The 16,729-nt window shown below is 49.8% G+C and overlaps 6 protein-coding genes across 6 annotated transcripts; 3 read left to right on the top strand and 3 right to left on the bottom strand.

Annotated features, from left to right (window-relative positions):
• Nucleotides 1–187: 187 nt before the first annotated feature.
• Nucleotides 188–2,094, top strand: F5J12DRAFT_685516 (beta-lactamase-like protein; the record flags this gene model as incomplete). The annotated part of the gene is made up of 7 exons (XM_051740305.1): nt 188–541; nt 591–691; nt 742–1,000; nt 1,054–1,182; nt 1,259–1,558; nt 1,648–1,818; nt 1,897–2,094. Coding segments are annotated over 7 exons (1,512 nt in total), but the record flags the coding sequence as incomplete, so codon positions are not given.
• Nucleotides 2,095–4,556: 2,462 nt separating this feature from the next.
• On the top strand, nt 4,557–8,425 carry F5J12DRAFT_910161 (HECT-domain-containing protein; the record flags this gene model as incomplete). The annotated part of the gene is made up of 15 exons (XM_051749019.1): nt 4,557–4,995; nt 5,045–5,147; nt 5,198–5,363; nt 5,416–6,196; nt 6,250–6,535; nt 6,587–6,667; nt 6,719–7,045; nt 7,104–7,243; nt 7,293–7,396; nt 7,448–7,580; nt 7,630–7,810; nt 7,865–8,000; nt 8,053–8,129; nt 8,194–8,290; nt 8,342–8,425. The coding sequence occupies exons 1-15, from the start codon at nt 4,674–4,676 to the stop codon at nt 8,423–8,425; spliced, it is 3,018 nt and encodes a 1,005-aa protein (XP_051604200.1). The 5' UTR covers nt 4,557–4,673.
• A 3-nt stretch (nt 8,426–8,428) lies between these two features.
• Nucleotides 8,429–11,026, bottom strand: F5J12DRAFT_300340 (DAHP synthetase). Its single transcript, XM_051738803.1, has 16 exons — nt 10,815–11,026; nt 10,729–10,763; nt 10,628–10,676; nt 10,464–10,562; nt 10,341–10,415; nt 10,196–10,284; nt 10,119–10,136; nt 10,021–10,065; nt 9,852–9,971; nt 9,643–9,786; nt 9,321–9,577; nt 9,201–9,262; nt 9,061–9,146; nt 8,781–8,997; nt 8,681–8,720; nt 8,429–8,631 (listed from the first exon to the last, which is right to left on the bottom strand). The coding sequence occupies exons 1-16, from the start codon at nt 10,869–10,871 to the stop codon at nt 8,531–8,533; spliced, it is 1,494 nt and encodes a 497-aa protein (XP_051604199.1). The 5' UTR covers nt 10,872–11,026; the 3' UTR covers nt 8,429–8,530.
• Nucleotides 10,945–11,806, bottom strand: F5J12DRAFT_801727 (uncharacterized protein). The gene is made up of 3 exons (XM_051744380.1): nt 11,212–11,806; nt 11,085–11,136; nt 10,945–11,034 (listed from the first exon to the last, which is right to left on the bottom strand). Exons 1-3 carry the CDS (start codon nt 11,497–11,499, stop codon nt 11,015–11,017), a joined length of 360 nt encoding a protein of 119 aa, XP_051604198.1. The 5' UTR covers nt 11,500–11,806; the 3' UTR covers nt 10,945–11,014.
• F5J12DRAFT_300618 (uncharacterized protein) lies at nt 11,440–12,748 on the top strand. The gene is made up of 2 exons (XM_051738804.1): nt 11,440–11,806; nt 11,859–12,748. Exons 1-2 carry the CDS (start codon nt 11,660–11,662, stop codon nt 12,411–12,413), a joined length of 702 nt encoding a protein of 233 aa, XP_051604197.1. The 5' UTR covers nt 11,440–11,659; the 3' UTR covers nt 12,414–12,748.
• Nucleotides 12,749–14,304: 1,556 nt separating this feature from the next.
• On the bottom strand, nt 14,305–16,440 carry F5J12DRAFT_801691 (uncharacterized protein; the record flags this gene model as incomplete). Its single annotated transcript, XM_051744379.1, has 12 exons — nt 14,305–14,709; nt 14,765–14,813; nt 14,872–15,100; nt 15,164–15,292; nt 15,341–15,402; nt 15,739–15,767; nt 15,817–15,855; nt 15,913–15,927; nt 15,991–16,010; nt 16,062–16,094; nt 16,152–16,184; nt 16,368–16,440. 12 exons carry the CDS (start codon nt 16,438–16,440, stop codon nt 14,533–14,535), a joined length of 888 nt encoding a protein of 295 aa, XP_051604196.1. The 3' UTR covers nt 14,305–14,532.
• Nucleotides 16,441–16,729: the final 289 nt, after the last annotated feature.

The raw sequence follows: 16,729 nt of genomic DNA, 5'->3' as shown, positions 1-16,729 counted from the left end.
GCGCATCATCGACTCACGCGTAAATTAAACGCGTGACATCAGGCACGTGACCACGGAACGCGACGTTACTCGTGTTATCACCCTCGGGCCAACTGCTACCCGCACATACGACTCGTACGCATGTCAAGCCACAGCCGCCGCAAGGCTAGTATTTATTAACCTCTCTGCTGTTTTGGATGACGAGGAGATGCCTACCAATACGCCATACCATTCCTTTGCTCTCCCGTACCCAATACGTGTGGATAACTTCACCGACACCCTAAATGGCTTACCCTTGCCGTACAATAGGCCAGCCCTGCATTTATTAACTCATACACACTCAGACCATCTTATTGGTCTGGCCTCGAAGTCATTCGGTTATCAGATCATTTGTTCCTCAGATGCAAAAGAAATGCTCCTGCGCCACGAAGTATATGCGGAGCGCTCACTCTTCGATCACGAATATCGCGCACAGAAAACCAAGACATATAGTCACTTGAAGGTCGACCCCTGTGTGATGCCAAGTGGTGAAAAGTTCTACGCAGGGTCCAGGGACCTCCTCGTACGCCAGTCAACGACTCTTACCTTGCTCACATGCTGAGACTTCCTAGCGCGCAGTGCCTCTGCATACTCCCACTGAATTTGAACTATATGATAATGAAACTGTTACTATCACGTTAATTGACGCCAACCATTGCCCCGGCGCGGTAATGTATGCAATTCTGATACCTGACACGTTCGTTCTCCCATACTTATCTGTAGGTTCCTCATAGAAGGCCATCGCGGGTCAGTCTTGCATACAGGCGATGTGCGGGCGGAGCCCTGGTTTCTTTCCTCTCTTACGCGGAACCCTTTTCTTCAACGGTACCTCGCGGACTCGGCAGAGAACCTCAGTGTCCTCGTGGCTCGTAACGAGGTAATACACATGGAAGCAACGGGACTCGTAAAGACCCTCGAAGCTGTGTACCTTGACACAGCCAGCCTACTCTCAATGACCATAGTACCAAGCAAGGCGAGTCGTGTGCCGATTCTCTTTGTGGCGCAAACGTCGAGGGCGCTGATCATGATTGATAGGAGTATGCGGTGCAAGGCCTCGTAGAACTCATCGCTCTGTTCCCTTCGACTACCTTTTTCTTCATAAATTCTTGGACTTGGGGTTATGAGGACATCTTAAAAGGCATCGCGCTTGCCTTTCACTGTAAGGTAGGATCTACTTCACCTCGGCTATTTCCATAAATGCCGGTTTCTGTAAAAATTGGGTCTCAACAACTCACCTTAGATTCATTTCGACCGTTATAAGTATGCCATTTATATGAATACCTCCGACCCCCTGATGCGTGCTCTTGGCACTCGCGATCCTTCATCTACCCGATTCCATGCGTGCGAGCGTTTTGATCGTTGTTCTTTCGTTGATGTTCCCCCTCACGAATGCGGCGGAGAGGGATTTAATCACCCCCTCAGTGCGGAGGGGAAGAATGTTGTTTATATTAACCCTGTGACTATGGGAAGTGTGCAGTGGGACAATTACAAGGCTGAAGTGAAGCGACATCTCTTGCGAGGTAAAAATGTGGATTCACTGGTAAGGGTGACATCGTCCCGGGCAACTGGCATTTTTGCTGACAAGGTTTTTCTTCGGTGTGATCGCCAATGTGATAAACGCAAAATAAGCTTGTACCTCTCAGTCGCCACTCTCCATTGCCGGAACTGATGAATTTCGTCTCTCTCTTCCGCCCGCATCGTGTGATACCTAACACTTTGCATCCCCCTTTCAATGGACTCGACTGGGGTGCTATGAGTGCAATGTTTGAGAGTTGCGTCTCTCCACTGCCAGCCCCTCAAGTCCATTTCCGCTTCAACTCTGTCACGGCCCCTCCATGCTCGATGACTTCCAGCACAATCCCCGAAAACCTTCCCCAGCCTACAATCTTCTCGTTGACATTGAATTCAGGACCTCCTTTCATAAATCCGGCACTTGGGAATGATGAGATAGATGTTACTATCCAGAATCTTGTTGGACCTTCATCCGCAGCAGAAAGGTGGGCAGACATGGGGAGTAAGCAGTCAAAGCTAGAAGTGATAAAGACGTGGTTTCCCAGGGGGGAAAAGAGCAAAGTACGAGGGGTGAGGTGGAACTTGTCGGATAGACCGAGTGGAACTCCTGTTGCTGGGCCAAGTCGAATGGCAGGCTCGAATGCTTCCAACCAGTCAAGCCTATTTCCGGGTAGACTTATTGTGCCAAAGGTAAACGAGAGTCGTCATGCCGCTGACTCCGATGGCTCCTCGGACGAAGGCGCATCATATGATCATGCACGTACTGCATGGGTGCTATTCGGGTCAGGACTTCCCGACGGAGCACCTACGGGTGGGGCGCCACCTTCGCATAGTGGATCTCCACCGAGAGCGACGGATGAAATTGGGACACTCCCTACACCGGTTGCGTCGCCGGTTCCCCACTTGTCTGCGGGTATCTCGTGCACAACAAATATCGAATGTTCGACTACCGAGCTAATTATGCAATCGGATAATCCATCTACACCCTTATCATTGTCCTCTCCATTAGTCCAGGACCTCTCCAGCAGCTCTTCTCCTGTATCACTTGACAACCTTGGGTTCGTGAGCTCCAGTAACGCTCCTAGAGATGAATTTCAACGACAGCATTCTCAAGGTGACGTGGGGCCATTTGCCTGCATCGATAATGTGCTTGCCTCCCCGAAAGCCGCGGACCTTGACCCGCCGCCAAGCGACGTTCAGACCCGAACCACTCAGAGTCGGGATATTTCTGGTGGTCGGCAGCGAAAGCGGTCATTGGAGGAAGTGAGGAAATTATCTCTTCAGTCTGACTCTGAAAACAGTTCTCGGTGCACGAAGCATCCCAGGTTGGACCGAGAGCGACCACCCTCACAACTGGAGGCGGGGAAGGAGATCAAAAGAAAGGCATATAGCCAACTATCCAGTGGTTCCCCGATCGTGACCAGGAATCCCCAGAAACCAACCGACGTCAACGAGACTGCACTATTCGTTATGACATCGAAAGTCATAAAAAGCATGCCTACATTACCATCGTCGTCGTTCCCAATTAACAGCGCAGACGAATCAGGAGAGCTATTCCCCAATGCAACACGTCTCGCTCCTCGTCTCACCAAGGCAACTTCCACCTCTGCAAGTCTTCATTCGACTATCTCGCCAGCGAAGATCATTATGGCAGAGAGAACGTTTGGCACCATGTCAGCAGGAATCCACGATTATATCACCATTTCAAGTTCTATCAGCTCGAGGACCGCAGAGCATCATGCACGCCGCAGAGAGCGGCAAGTCCTGACGGATAAACTCCGTCTCGCGAGGCCAGATCTCGCTCAGGCTCCTAAACCCGCGAAGCAGCGGTCAAAGGGAGCAACGACCCAAACAGAATCAGTACCATCTTCGCATTCATCTTCGGTTCTTCCATCTGCTTTGGTAGGAGGTCCCACGTGTAACTTGGGATGCACTGACAGCGCGAACACGAATATTGACTGGGAAAGAAGCCTGAGATTGGCAGAGGAAGTGAGAGAAGTAGTGAAGAAGGGTGGAAGTGCAAGCCATGTTTTGCCACGATTGACGTGCTTAAGGCGTTGATGGTGGAGATGTTCTCCGTATGCATCGTTCAAGATACGTGGGCTTTAATACTGGTAATCCTCAGCCGCTTGCTAGAGCCGGGAGCTGTCGTGCGCCAAAGCGGGCTCCGTATTCGTGTGTACATCAATATGGTAGATCGGATCGTCCGTATGACGCACACCAATACGATATGCAATAGGCACTAGGTTCCACCACCGCGATGAGAACGATACCTGATGACAGGTTTAGTTAATTATAATGATAGGCGGGTAAGCGCCTGCCGGTGGACACTGGGGCCATCAGTGAGCGCTAATTGTATGCATTTTCAATCGCTACATGCATCATGTCAAGGGCTCTTCGACTTGGAGCCAACGTACCGTTACAACCTATGCAGCTCACAGAAGACGGTCCGTAAGACTGTTACGGGATAGAACTACGTTGTCCCAAAAATACTTACAGGTTCAATCCCGGCATGACTTATTGGAGCAACCATTGATGCCGACTAGTGAGGCTCCTACTTGCCACCGGATGGGTAAAATATCCTGACGTTGAGCCGCTACTCAAAACTGAAGATGTAAGCCTCAAAGTAGTGGAAGACCAACACATATACACACTACCCGTCATCGAAGACGCGATAACTGGTACCAGCCATGGACGACTCGTTCAATATCGATGGTCAACTCGATAAGACGTACCCCAAACGCATTCCCAACGTGATGCAGGCGGTCACGACGGCTTTTTCCTACGCAGTGACAAGTACTGAAGGATACCGTTCGTGTTACCAACGCACGAGAGTTGAAAGGTTCGGAAGGGTACGGACGACAGTGGGAGGAAAAATATCGAGAACAATTGGAAGTCATGCCGCACCATGGAGCATGGATGTTCCAAATTTTTCATCTTTGGGAACGGGCCCGGATTTTATGGTCCGTGGAAGGACGACGTGGAAGGTGCAGCGAGCTCAACTGCGGCCAGAGTCGTGCTTTGTAAGCACAACTGACTAGGGGTTAAGGTTACGCAAGCCGTTAGTGTATAGACTTATAACCCTTCTGGCACGACTACACTGAACTGCGGAGGCAACACGGGTCACCTGCAAGACCATCATAATGCTTCCTTTGTTTGGAGATGAACGTAGGAGACGCGCGATCAATTTGGGAGGGTCCTCGTCCGCAACCTCCCAAGCTGCGATTCTGGAGCAGGCAAGGGCGCGGAGAATTGAACGTGAGGCGTTGCGGAGGAGGGAAGACAGCGCGGTTAAGATTCAGTCTTGGTGGAGGGGCAAATTAGAGACTCGGAATGTCAGACGACATATGCGACAACTATTCTTGCAGGACGTGACAAGCCTCACAGGCCTCAGATGTCTTGTGTTCATCGGACAGGACGACGACCTTCTCCAGCAGTGGTCAGCAGCGATGTCCACGGATGATCGTAAGCGTCCTTATTTTAATTGCTTGGTGATGGTTTACTTTGCATGCAGAGCTGTTATTTGGAGGTGTAGCGAGTCAAGATAAAGCTCATTGGGTTACATTGCTTCGTCGAGTCTCAGTCCTCCTGATCAAATCCGTGGCGAAGGCACCCTCGTGAGTTCTGATAGTATATTCTTCTTCGTTTCGGCTTTGACTCTCCAAAGAACATCCTCCGCGCACACACACCTGCAAGTGCTGTGTAAGCTGCTAGACCCCTTGTATGCGGCAAGGGTACTTGGGCCGGCCGAATCTGACCCACCCCGCGCGTTGACCCAATATGTCATGCAACATGGCTTGTACCAGAACGTCCGCAGTTCCATAGAAGCAATTGTACGTTCTCCGCGCGTAGTGCTGAACTGTGACCACGCTCATATCATAATAGGCTTTGGATTCCAAGGATGACCCGGCAATTCCATACCTCGTCAAACTTGTTTATCTGCCATTTTCAAACGTTCTACCGTTGACGGAACTATTCACGCAGTACCTGCATGCCCTAGCTATTCACATATTGACAATTCCTCTCCTTCCATATCGCATTCCACTTATATCTCTGTCAGAACTTTCCTCGAAACTCCCACTTGCATACCTACAAGCTCTTTCATCGTGTATAACTGACATTGTCATGCAAACATCTCCATCGGCACAGATCAACATCATTGCAAACTTACTCGCTTTCACTCCTCCCCGATATGCCGTTCTCCCGCTGTCTTCACTCGCAGCATACATCCAACTTCTACGTGCATTGCTTTCGGCACTACCTGTACACGCTCTCGATCCTCCTTTTCCCGATTCAAAAGCCCAGTCCCTGTCCTGGGAGGATGATAGCGATAGGGACGATGACGACAACGGACACGTACCTGGAGGCTTAGTTGTGTCGCACTCCGTACTGCCCGTGTTGGACGCTAGAACACGAAAGAAACTACAGACTCTACCCTCTAGTTCCCACCTGAACACATTATTGAAACTTACTCGCCAACATCCCCAGCTATTACCGGACATAGTAGCTCTACTGATGGCTCTCAACATCGTTTGGCCCGCAGCCAAAGACAAGGTACTTGGAACGCTACTTCTGTATGGCGGCGGCGGCCTAGTACGTGAGATTTATCGTGACGAAGTCCGCCCCACGCCGCTGGGCCGCGATGAAAATATTGTTACCGTCATGGGTACGGATAACTTTTATCACCTGTATTATGCTACTGAAGGTGTGGACACGCAGACCCGTCTTTTCAAGACTGGTGGCCTCCACTACTACTCTTGACGGATCTGTACACGCACACGCTTCGCACGATGGGAGACGACGAGTTCTTTTCCAATTCACGCACTCTCCTCACCGTTAACGAACTTATCCCTTTCTCTCGTACTCTGTTTAACATTGCGTTCACCTTGTATTGGCGAGATGACCAATCGACGCTGCAAGATACCAATGTCCCAGGGCTTAACCTACGTTGGATCAACGTGCGTGAGAGGCTGACGAAATGTCTGCAGGCCATCCATGCTCGAGAGTAAGATTTTTGGTGTAGGTGCAAATTCATGCTAATTGTAGTCAAAAATAGCTCCCGGCGACCATTCATGCCCCAAAATCATTGGCACGTGGACACGCAGATCGACATGAGCTCATTCATCGATGCTGCTGTGTAAGACTTTTCTCCATTTCAAACTCTACGGCCGATTGACTGGAACTTTAGACACGAGGAGCAGGAGACGGATGAAGTTTCCGGGCTACATGCTACCTCAAAACGTCATCGGGCTTACTTTTCTCACCTTTCTCCGCGTCTAGGCATCCTTAGCAACATTCCGTTTGCGATACCGTTCGAGACCCGCGTACATATTTTCCGCCTTTTCGTCCAGACTGACATGGCGAAACGAGGTTTCAATCAATTTTCGCGCCATAACCGTGTGGAAGTGTCCATCCGCAGAGGCCATATTGCTCAAGATGGCTACGACAAGCTTTCAGGTGTAGATCTTCGAGCACCTATATTCATAACGTTCATCGATCAGTTCGGAGAGCCTGAGTAAGTCCAAGGAATCCCTTTCCGTCTGATTGGTTTTTTGTAATTGTTGCCGTTATAGGGCCGGTATCGACGGTGGTGGCGTATTCAAGGAATTCTTTACCTCCCTGTGTAAAGAAGTGTTTGACTCTGACCGCGGGTTATGGTTGGAGACCAAGAAAAACGAGATCTATCCGAATCCTCACTCGTACGCTTCGGAGGGTGAGTCGCCAGAGGCTGTCTTCCGTTGCTTGTGCTAAGCAGGATGTAGCATACAACCTCAGTTGGTACCGTTTCATCGGTCGCATCCTTGGCAAAGCACTGTACGAAGGAATTCTCGTCGAAGTTGCATTTGCTGGGTTTTTCCTTGCGAAGGTGGTTGCTGGTCAGTGAACGGCGCATGCGTTAGCTAACGGCTCTCGGCAGTGGCTTGACAAGCAGAGTTTCCTCGACGATTTGGCCTCTCTTGACCCAGATCTGTACCAAGGCCTGATCTTCCTTAAGAATTACACAGGGAACGTAGAAGACCTTTCCGTCAATTTCACAGTTGCTACCGAAGGTAACGGCTCTTATGCAATTCCCGATACGATTCTAAACTTTCCCTCTAGAGTTCGGAGTTGCCAAAGTCGTGGATCTTATTCCGAACGGAAGCAACGTTCCGGTGACGCGCGAGAACAGGCTGCGATACATATACCTCGTTTCGCACTATAGATTGACGAAACAAATTAAGCTGCAGAGTGAAGCTTTCTTCGAGGGATTATCTGTGATGATAGATCCGAAATGGCTTCGGTAGGGACACCATCCTGACAGAACCGCATCAAAAACCACTAAGCTTCGCATCAGCATGTTTAATCAACAGGAGTTACAAATACTCTTAGGTGGGGTCAACTCACCTATTGACCTCGGCGATCTTCGGCAACACACCCAATACGGGGGACTCTATAATGATCAGGACCCAACCATACGGGCTTTCTGGAAGGTGCGATAGAACTGCTTGGTTGCAGAAATGAAGAGTCACGTCTATGCCACAGGTCATGGAAAGCTTCGATCAGGAACAGAAGCGGGCATTTCTGCGCTTCGTCACGAGTTGTAGCAGGCCTCCGCTTTTGTGAGTGTTTCCCAATTCCGTGCTGTCCTGCGTTCCCAAAATATGTTGACCGGGCGCGATACAGAGGCTTTAAGCAACTCAACCCAAATTTTGCCATTCGCGATGCTGGAGATGACCAGCATCGTTTGCCCACTGCCGGCACGTGCGTCAATCTGCTGAAGGTGAGCAACCACTGGTTATCATACCCTCAGTTCTGAGGAGCGTTACAACAGCTTCCGAGGTACACAAACGAGCGCGTTTTGAGGGCGAAGCTTCTCCAAGCAATTTCATCTGGTGCAGGGTTCGATCTCTCGTGAGAGTTGCGACTTCACTTACATGCATTCGAACCATTCTTTCTACATGTAATAACATAGTACATTGTTGTTTCTCTTAGAAGTATGTAACACTTCGGGGGTTTCAAGCTACTTCGATTTTGATCCAAGAAGGGCCTCAAAGGTATCGTGGGCTTTCGCATTTCCACATCGCTCTTCCTTGAAATAGTTGGAAATTAAGAACGCAAGGTCTACGGTTGCGGGTAAGCGAACTACCCGGGGAATACTAACTGGACGCACCGAGCGACTGCTCAAAGTTGAGCCTGGGATCGCAAAAAGACTAAATCGAGAGATGTTAGTGAGAAACAACAAATAGTATACGACAAAGGGGCACACGCACTTGGTATCGCAGCTCGAGTTGATCCTCACTCAGTTCCATGCTACCACCGAGACACTCGGTGACACTGAACCCTTCCTCGTTCAATTCTCCCGTGAACTCGAGGCTTACCCCTCCGAGGCGTGAATGACACTCGGAGTGAACACTGATGCAGGATGTTAGCTCGCTTATAATCGTGCTAAAGTTACGCGTCTTCAGACCGCTCGCGGAGGTGAGTGTGCTGCAAGGGTGGGTGAGGAAAGCAGGTTGATGATCATGATCCTAAGCGGAATGCCTAACGTACTTGCCATGCATGGGATCACACACCCAGGCAACTGGGTGGCCGGAACCTCTGACTGCCTGAATGTGACCGGGGAGGTGGTCGCGGACCTTCAATCAAAAACACAATAAGCTGCAGCCAAAAAGGGAAGCACAAGAGCGCACCTTGCTAGCGCCATACCGCGTGATTAACGTGATCCGACCAGGTTCCTTTCCAGGATTGACAGCTATTAAACAGAAACACTGCGTAAAATGGAGGTTGAGGACAAAAGTAGACAAACATACTTTGCAACAGCTCAACGAGTTCCTCGTTGCCGAGGGATGGTCCTACTTTGATGCCTATTGGATTTCGGATTCCTCGGAAATATTCCACATGTGCTCCATCGAGTTGACGCGTACGATCGCCTATCCACAAGAAGTGGGCCGAGCTATTGTAGAACCCTGCCTTCTGTTTTTCGGGTCCTGCTGTATCCGCGTCGCCGTCAACAAGCGGGAACTCGCGCGTCATAGCCTGCTCATAGCCAAGCATGAGCCCTTCGTGGCTATGTACGACAGCCGACCAATTAGCCACTTGGCTAGCGCAGCATGAGAAAACAGAGAAGCAAACCTGGTATAGAAGTCTACTTCGCCGAGGACTCCACGATCGCCGCCACGTTCGAATGGAACGCTCTCTCGACCTGAATCCACCCCTATCGTGTGACTAAAGTCTAATGCGTCAGCTAGACCTTCCGTGATTCGCTCGTATTTGCGTCTATGAGAGAATCACATGTCAACAGGTTGCCACGGTTGAACAATCGGTGGGAAAGCGGGGCTAACCTGAGCGAACGGGAACGTACATGGGAGAGCGACCAATCCCGCGGATGATGCAGGGATGCAAAACCAGAGGTCAGCAGCCCCCGCACATAGTTGAGTGTGGCGCTGGAATGGAAATACGCCCTACGACACGCATGAATTACATGAGGATGCGGGGAATTGAGCCGCGAACCTAAGCAAGCGCTCCGGATCCGGAGTCCTGTCGTTCGGGTCCAAGCTTGGCAATATTGAGAATCTAGTTGTGGGGACAGGAAATGGAGGATGCCATACCCGTTCACATTGTCACCCCTGGATTCCCCGTATTAGTATGGGATAATGTAGCGCAATGCATGGGAGATAATGTGCACCGGAAACTCAAGACTTGTGTGTCCCCAATTTTCTCCGTTTGGCTGCTCCTCGGCTTTGCGTACTGGCCAGCAATGCGACCGATGCGCACCTATTAACCACATGACGTGGGTGTAATGTAAGATGCAAGGATGGAGGACAACGTACTACTGGGAGACGGGCGCCCCAAATGAGGATAAGAGAGAAAGAAAGGATAAGGCCGATTTTCGCAGAAATATTTTCCTATGGAAGGGTTAGGAACTACAACAAAGCCTTGCGGTGACAGTTTACCTGCGTACAGGCATCGAAGCTCTCGGCACAATCGCCAGCATGAAGGAGGAAAGCCTCGTTCCGCTGTACTGCACTGAGCTGATAACGGAGGCGCTCGATCTTGATATCAAGGATCAGCCAGGATCAGTATTAGATAGAACGCAACGAGGTGATATAAGACAAACTTCTGCTGGAGTCACAAGGGGAGGCAATGTGGCTATCTTTGCCAATACACTAGTGCGTTGATTAGCATTGGGTCGAGATAAGGAACGTCAACGGTTTGGACCTATCAAGGTGCTTTTGGTCAGGGTACTCTACAGACTGTTACAACGGTCGTTAGCTCCGTGACAGTGCCATCACAGGTTCTCCTACCTGGACAGCTGGTTTCGATGTCCAAGAAGAGGGTGACCACATTGTGCCCGTCACCATGGGATCCCACTACGGACCCACACAATAACCTCACTCGATAGGCTTCGAGATGGTAGTTTAACAGAATACTTACAAGCGCTGATGCGACTACTTGAGTGGAGTCTGGGTAAATATTTGGTGAGGGCTCTATCGTTGCGCAAGTACTACATAAGCGGGCCGACGGGTGAGCTGACCTCGCCAGCATTACTGTAACGCTGGCTAAGGGCCTACTAGTGGTTCGCAGTGTCCAAAAGTGTCCACCGCCGGCGGTGGCCCGCGTTGGCATGTAAGTCCCAACGGTTCGGAAACGCCGTTTCACATGTATTGAACCTCAAATATGTGACTGAACGGCGACGGGCAGGGTCGCATTTCTTTCTACGTGTGTGAGCGTGTCAAGACTTCCCATCCTTCCGCGGACAAGCAGGGCCACACGTCTCGGAATGGCTGTTCCTGCGGAGTCCCTTTCTGTGATGCTGGGTTGATACTTCCACGGTAATTTCAAAACAATAACCCCGTCCACGCGATGGCAATCCATTGAACGTGCGACGACCGCCAATCGGCAAGATTTCATTGAAACCGACAAGAATGCTAATCTCAGGGCTTTGAGTATTCGGGCAGGGCACCCCCAGCGACCTCCGCGGGTTCGCATTATGGTTCCAACTCCCTATTCTTATTTTTAACCGCCGGCAACCCTCCCGCCCAAGGGTCAAAGCTGAATTTGTCTCTCATAAAAGCCCATACTCATTATTCCCTTGCCTTCAAGCTTCACCCATCGCCTCCCAATTCCTCTCCAAGTGGCTCTCACTAACATGTCTGTATTCTTGCGTCCCGCTCTCGTCCTCGTCCAGGCAGTCTTCAACCAGGCAGCATATACTCCCCCCAATAAGACACAGGAAAAGTTCCGTTACCATACGGAGGAGCCCTTGCTCTTGCAAATCGCACCTTTGATCTTTAAGGTTTGTATACCATCAATCCTTTCCAATTACTACCCTGATCATTGTTTCGCAGCTTCACACTATTGCACTGTGGTGGATCGCTGCATTCGAGCTAGTAGCCGCACTCAACCATCACGTTGGCACTTCCCTATCGCCGTCCCTCTCAAACTATCTTGATGCAGCACTTTTCCCGGCGTCGCGGTCCCAAAATCTCATCACCCCAATTTTCGTTGCTGGTACTCTCCTTCTCGCAATAGGCTCTTGCATCCGCGTCCGCTGTTTCAATGAGCTCGGACAACTCTTCACGTTCGATCTTACCATGCATCCTGAACATAAACTGGTCACTTCCGGTCCATACGCATACGTCCGTCACCCATCATATTTGGGGTCAATACTCGTCGTCATAGGGTTCACTTTCTCGCATCTCACTTCTGGTAGCCTTCTTGTCGAATGTCTTCTAGGCCACGTCGGCTCGGCACTTGTGTGGGCAGTTTGGTGGATCTGGACGGCGGCGGTAGCCAAAAGCCGCGTATTGGCCGAAGACAATGAGCTTCAAAAGAAATTTGGTTCTGAATGGGATGCTTACGCCACTAACGTCAAGTGCCGGTTCGTCCCCGGTCTGCTATAACCGCGCCAGTGCTGGGGAGGCAGAAGGATGCTTGGTTTTGCCATTTCCTACAAATAACACCAACCAATTACCTCCCAGGTTCCGACACACGGCCTTTAGAACATGCATAATTAGGTTTTTAGACGTACATATTTCCAGAGCTTATTGCTTTGTATTCGCATTCCTACATCTACTCTCGACATTCCCGGAGTATACGTCCCTTGTTTACGTTTTCTCTAGTATGATTGCCTACTGTGTACTTACTGATTTCTCTCCCGCTGGAGGCCGGATTGTAATTGAAATTATCATATTTGACCGTCGGAGCACTTGGGGGAAACGATAGGGAATGACCACTTAGCGTTCAAGATCCGGAACAAGATTGTGCACGAATATCTTCAACCGGAACTAGTAGTACGATCTGCATTCCAATATTGCCCTGCCGCAAGAGTTCCGCGGGTGAATACATTTTCAGTTATCTCGCATGGGCGCGCCACGTCATATATTGCAGTCGTTCCTCGCATCGTGGCGCAGAGGCCTTGATTTTTTCCCAACAAGGTGGGTCCTTGAGGACGCGGTCATTTTTACGCCACCTTCGTGTCAATGCCTTTGAGCTGGACGGTCCGCGGCTAATACATACAACACCAGGAATCAGCCCTGCCTTTCGTTCGGTGATGTAATCACCACTCGCCGCATGGTCAGTCACAGCCCTAAAACTCGTTGCGGGACAATGCACTTTTTAGAACTTCATGTGAAGGTTGCAACTAGGTTACCACGCTAAAAAGAAGCATCGACGAGCGCAATTGCACCGCGGGGACAAATATGGCCCACAACGTTCCTCTCGCGGTTGGGAGCGGTACACGCCCACGCTCAGCAGAGATAAGATATCGTAAATTCCAACCAAGGTGGACGTCCTGATCACGAAATCGTACTCACCTTCCAGATGTTGGACTCTTTCACAGAAAGCCGGGTTTGTACGAATCCGATCGTCAATATTGAATGCGGCGCGTTATACCAATGCTTCACACCTCACAACGTCGATAGCGACGAGAAAGGGGGCTGATGAACTTCGTCTGCACTGATCGTGAGACTGGTACCAAGGCCATGGACAAATCAGCGAGATTCTCCTAGTTGTAGTAACGTGGCACACGTGCATGACATGACGACCTATAACGACACATCTCCGAAGTAGCGTTTTCTCGATTAATTTTCCCGCAGTGCTATTGGGACTCCCAGAAACTCGTACCCGCGAAAGAAGTATGCAACTCCGCAGTGCGCTTCCAATTCTCGCACTTCGATGAATCAGAACGGGATGAGTCTTGCGGGCCGTCTCGATCGATCAAGCATATTGCATTCATTTTTGACTCGGGGTTCCAGACAGACGCCTACCCGGGCAGTGTCCAGCTCCGTGTGGAGTGGAGTGCGTTTGAATTGGGAGGTTCTACGTCACCCGCCACATACGTGATGCAGAGAAACCTGTCCCATACACACTTCGCAGCGTACGAACGGTCTAATCGCTGGGTTCATGACGTTGACTTTCATAGATCACTGGTGGTGATGACGAATTGCTAGCAACCCTCAGGCACTTTATTACGTTGCTGATGTGAAGTACACCCTGATTTAATTGGTTTAGCGCGAAATCACCTCTGCCAAGCACAAGGTATCTACGGCTACCACGGCGACGATGTCTTCTTCGTCCTAGAAAAGAACGCACTCTTCCTGATAGTACGATTAAGGGCCCCTGAGCAATGAGTTGACACTCACTGTGTGTCCTTAATAGTGAGTGGTTATCCACTTGCATATGCCCAGCATAGGATACGTGGCGGACACGACGACTCGACAACCACGGAAGTCAGCAATTTGAGGTTCTTTCCCTCGAGATGTCGATTATCGACACTCGAGGAAACGCCAGGTACTGGCTTATGTTGATTCATGTGATGAATTCAATTAAGATAAACGCCACACGACACAGTCGCAGACAACACTTTTAGGTCAAGCTAGATGGCGGGTGGACAGAAGAACAACGGAGGAACATAGATTATAAGCCGACTATCTACAAGAGGAGGACGGAGGAACTTTGGAGGACCACGATTGAGGAGCGGGTCTGGCTTCGTCATCATCAGAGGGACAGGGAATGATGGAATTATGGCCATGGCCAGTCAGTAACAGGTTTAAACCATATATTCGCTTTTTGATGGTCGATGTGATCAGGCGAGGCGGAAGAATGGGGGGCTGTGCTTCGGATATGCAAGATAAGGCGGCAGCCGATAGTACTTGTTATGGCGAGGCCGACAGGGAGTACCCCGAGAAGCCATTCCGACTGTCAAAGATATCAGAGGTAAAGCTCGGATGACAAATTGCAACAAAAAACTTACAGGAAGAGTAAGTGACACCACAAAGTAGAAAATCGCATAAAGCGTGCTCCTACGACACGTGTCATTTCATCACTCCGTCCGGATAAGGTGTTCGAGTATGTACGTACGCGAAAAAGTACATGACATTGCCTTCGATGAGAATGTTCCTCAGGCGTTTTGCTTCGCTCCTGGCCAGGCGTAGTCCGCGTTTTTCTCGATACCGATGCACGGCAGCTGAGAGAGCAAGCGAAAAAAGTATGCTCTCGTACACTGCCATAGCGCCGTAGTTGATGTAGACTTTACGGGCCGCAGTAGGAAGTGCGCTGATCTTGGTTCCGAGGACTGGTAGGCCTTGGGCTTGTGGATATCGCCCGGATTTACATAAGTTTTCATTTGATAATGGATCGGAACATGACTGACCTGCGGAAATGCTGACGAGTGTTACACACACAATCATGACGATGGATTCCGCGATAAAGCCTAAGCTTATCATGAGTAGAACTTTTTTTGAACCGTTATAGAGAGCATAAAGCCGCAATCCCAGAATAACTAGAAGATTCGATTAGGTGTTTCCTCAGATCGCAAGGATAAACTCACCTTGCACAAACCAGACGCTCAAACAGCTGACCCACATGGAAAGGATGGGGAAACCATAAAAACTACGACAGAATTAGTACTGCGGAACTTCACTTTCATACCTATAGCTCACAACTGTTGGTTTCAGTCAGGTGCGAAGCAAGATATCATAAGCTGCAACGCATAGATAAGTAAAACCACATACAACTAATACAGTTATTATGAAGTTAGCACGATATTCGTCAAGCGGGGGAACACTTGCATTGCTGAAAGTATTTGTGTTCGCGACGAATTCTAATGGTAGAGGAGACATTAATGCGTAACACGGCCTGAACGCTCTATAACCCACCTGCCAATGAAAACCCACAGTGGTTCTGAGCTCTGCAATAATAGTCGCAACACATATGTGATGGACGCACACTAGATATACAATGCCGAAGTATCGGAACTGGCATTCGTATTTAGCCCAGGTTCAAAAACGAGTTTAAGAAACTCACTATCAGATAGGCGACTGAGACGTTTGACATTCGTTTCTTCTGCAATCACATACACATCAGCATTCTAGGATCAAAGCAAGGATATTCGCCATGTACCCAAATATAGTCGATCTTTTCAACGAAACTCGGGAGTTAGCTACTATGAACCCAAGGATCGAGAAGAGGTACCGATACCTCTTTGTCCAAATAAAGGACTGACCGCACACATAGTCAGTTTTCATCGTTGCGGGGCACGGTATACCTACCACAGTCGTACACCATGAAAGTGGTCGGTACAACTGATGTTTGGTACATTCTCAGCACCACGAGGATCGCGAAACCTTGAGGGCTAATACCTTGTAGAAACCTAATCTGTTGAGCATTTCGTTCTATATAGAGAAGTTAGTTAATGGTCGTCGCGTCCATCCCCTCGAGTGCTTGAGGGTGAAACGAATGCCAGACTGGTTGGTGTGCACCAACATATATGCCGCACTGTGTTCCTCCATCAGCTGTGCCACCTGATGGCAGATGGAGGACCTCAGCCATCAACAAGCAATGGAGCGGCTCCTCACCGACATACTGGGTCATACAGTGATGGACCATCGAGTTTCTATGATTTCTCCTTGAGAGCTCCTCAGGTGTCATGCTTTCAGGCTCATCAGCAAAACCCAAGTTTGCTTATGCAGGTCAGTGGAATGTGCTTGGCACTTGGTAGTTTCTCTGCATGATTGTTGGCACTGTGTACTCGAGTGGAATGAATGCTGGGCATCAGTAACACCTGCATCAGCAAAACGTCGGAAACCTTGTAATTGCCTGATAAGGGCCGTAAATCCTTATAAGGGTACTAAGGCCTGTAAGCACCTATAACTAACCTCCCTTTCGGGCGGGAGCCTGTAAGACTTATGTACCCCCGCATGACTGTCATAAGCCTTTC

This window comes from Pisolithus orientalis (assembly GCF_024613125.1).
Source record: "Pisolithus orientalis strain OTSU chromosome Unknown F5J12scaffold_3, whole genome shotgun sequence".
Taxonomy (NCBI): Eukaryota; Fungi; Basidiomycota; class Agaricomycetes; order Boletales; family Pisolithaceae; genus Pisolithus; species Pisolithus orientalis.
This window is presented reverse-complemented; position numbering and strand designations above follow the sequence as displayed.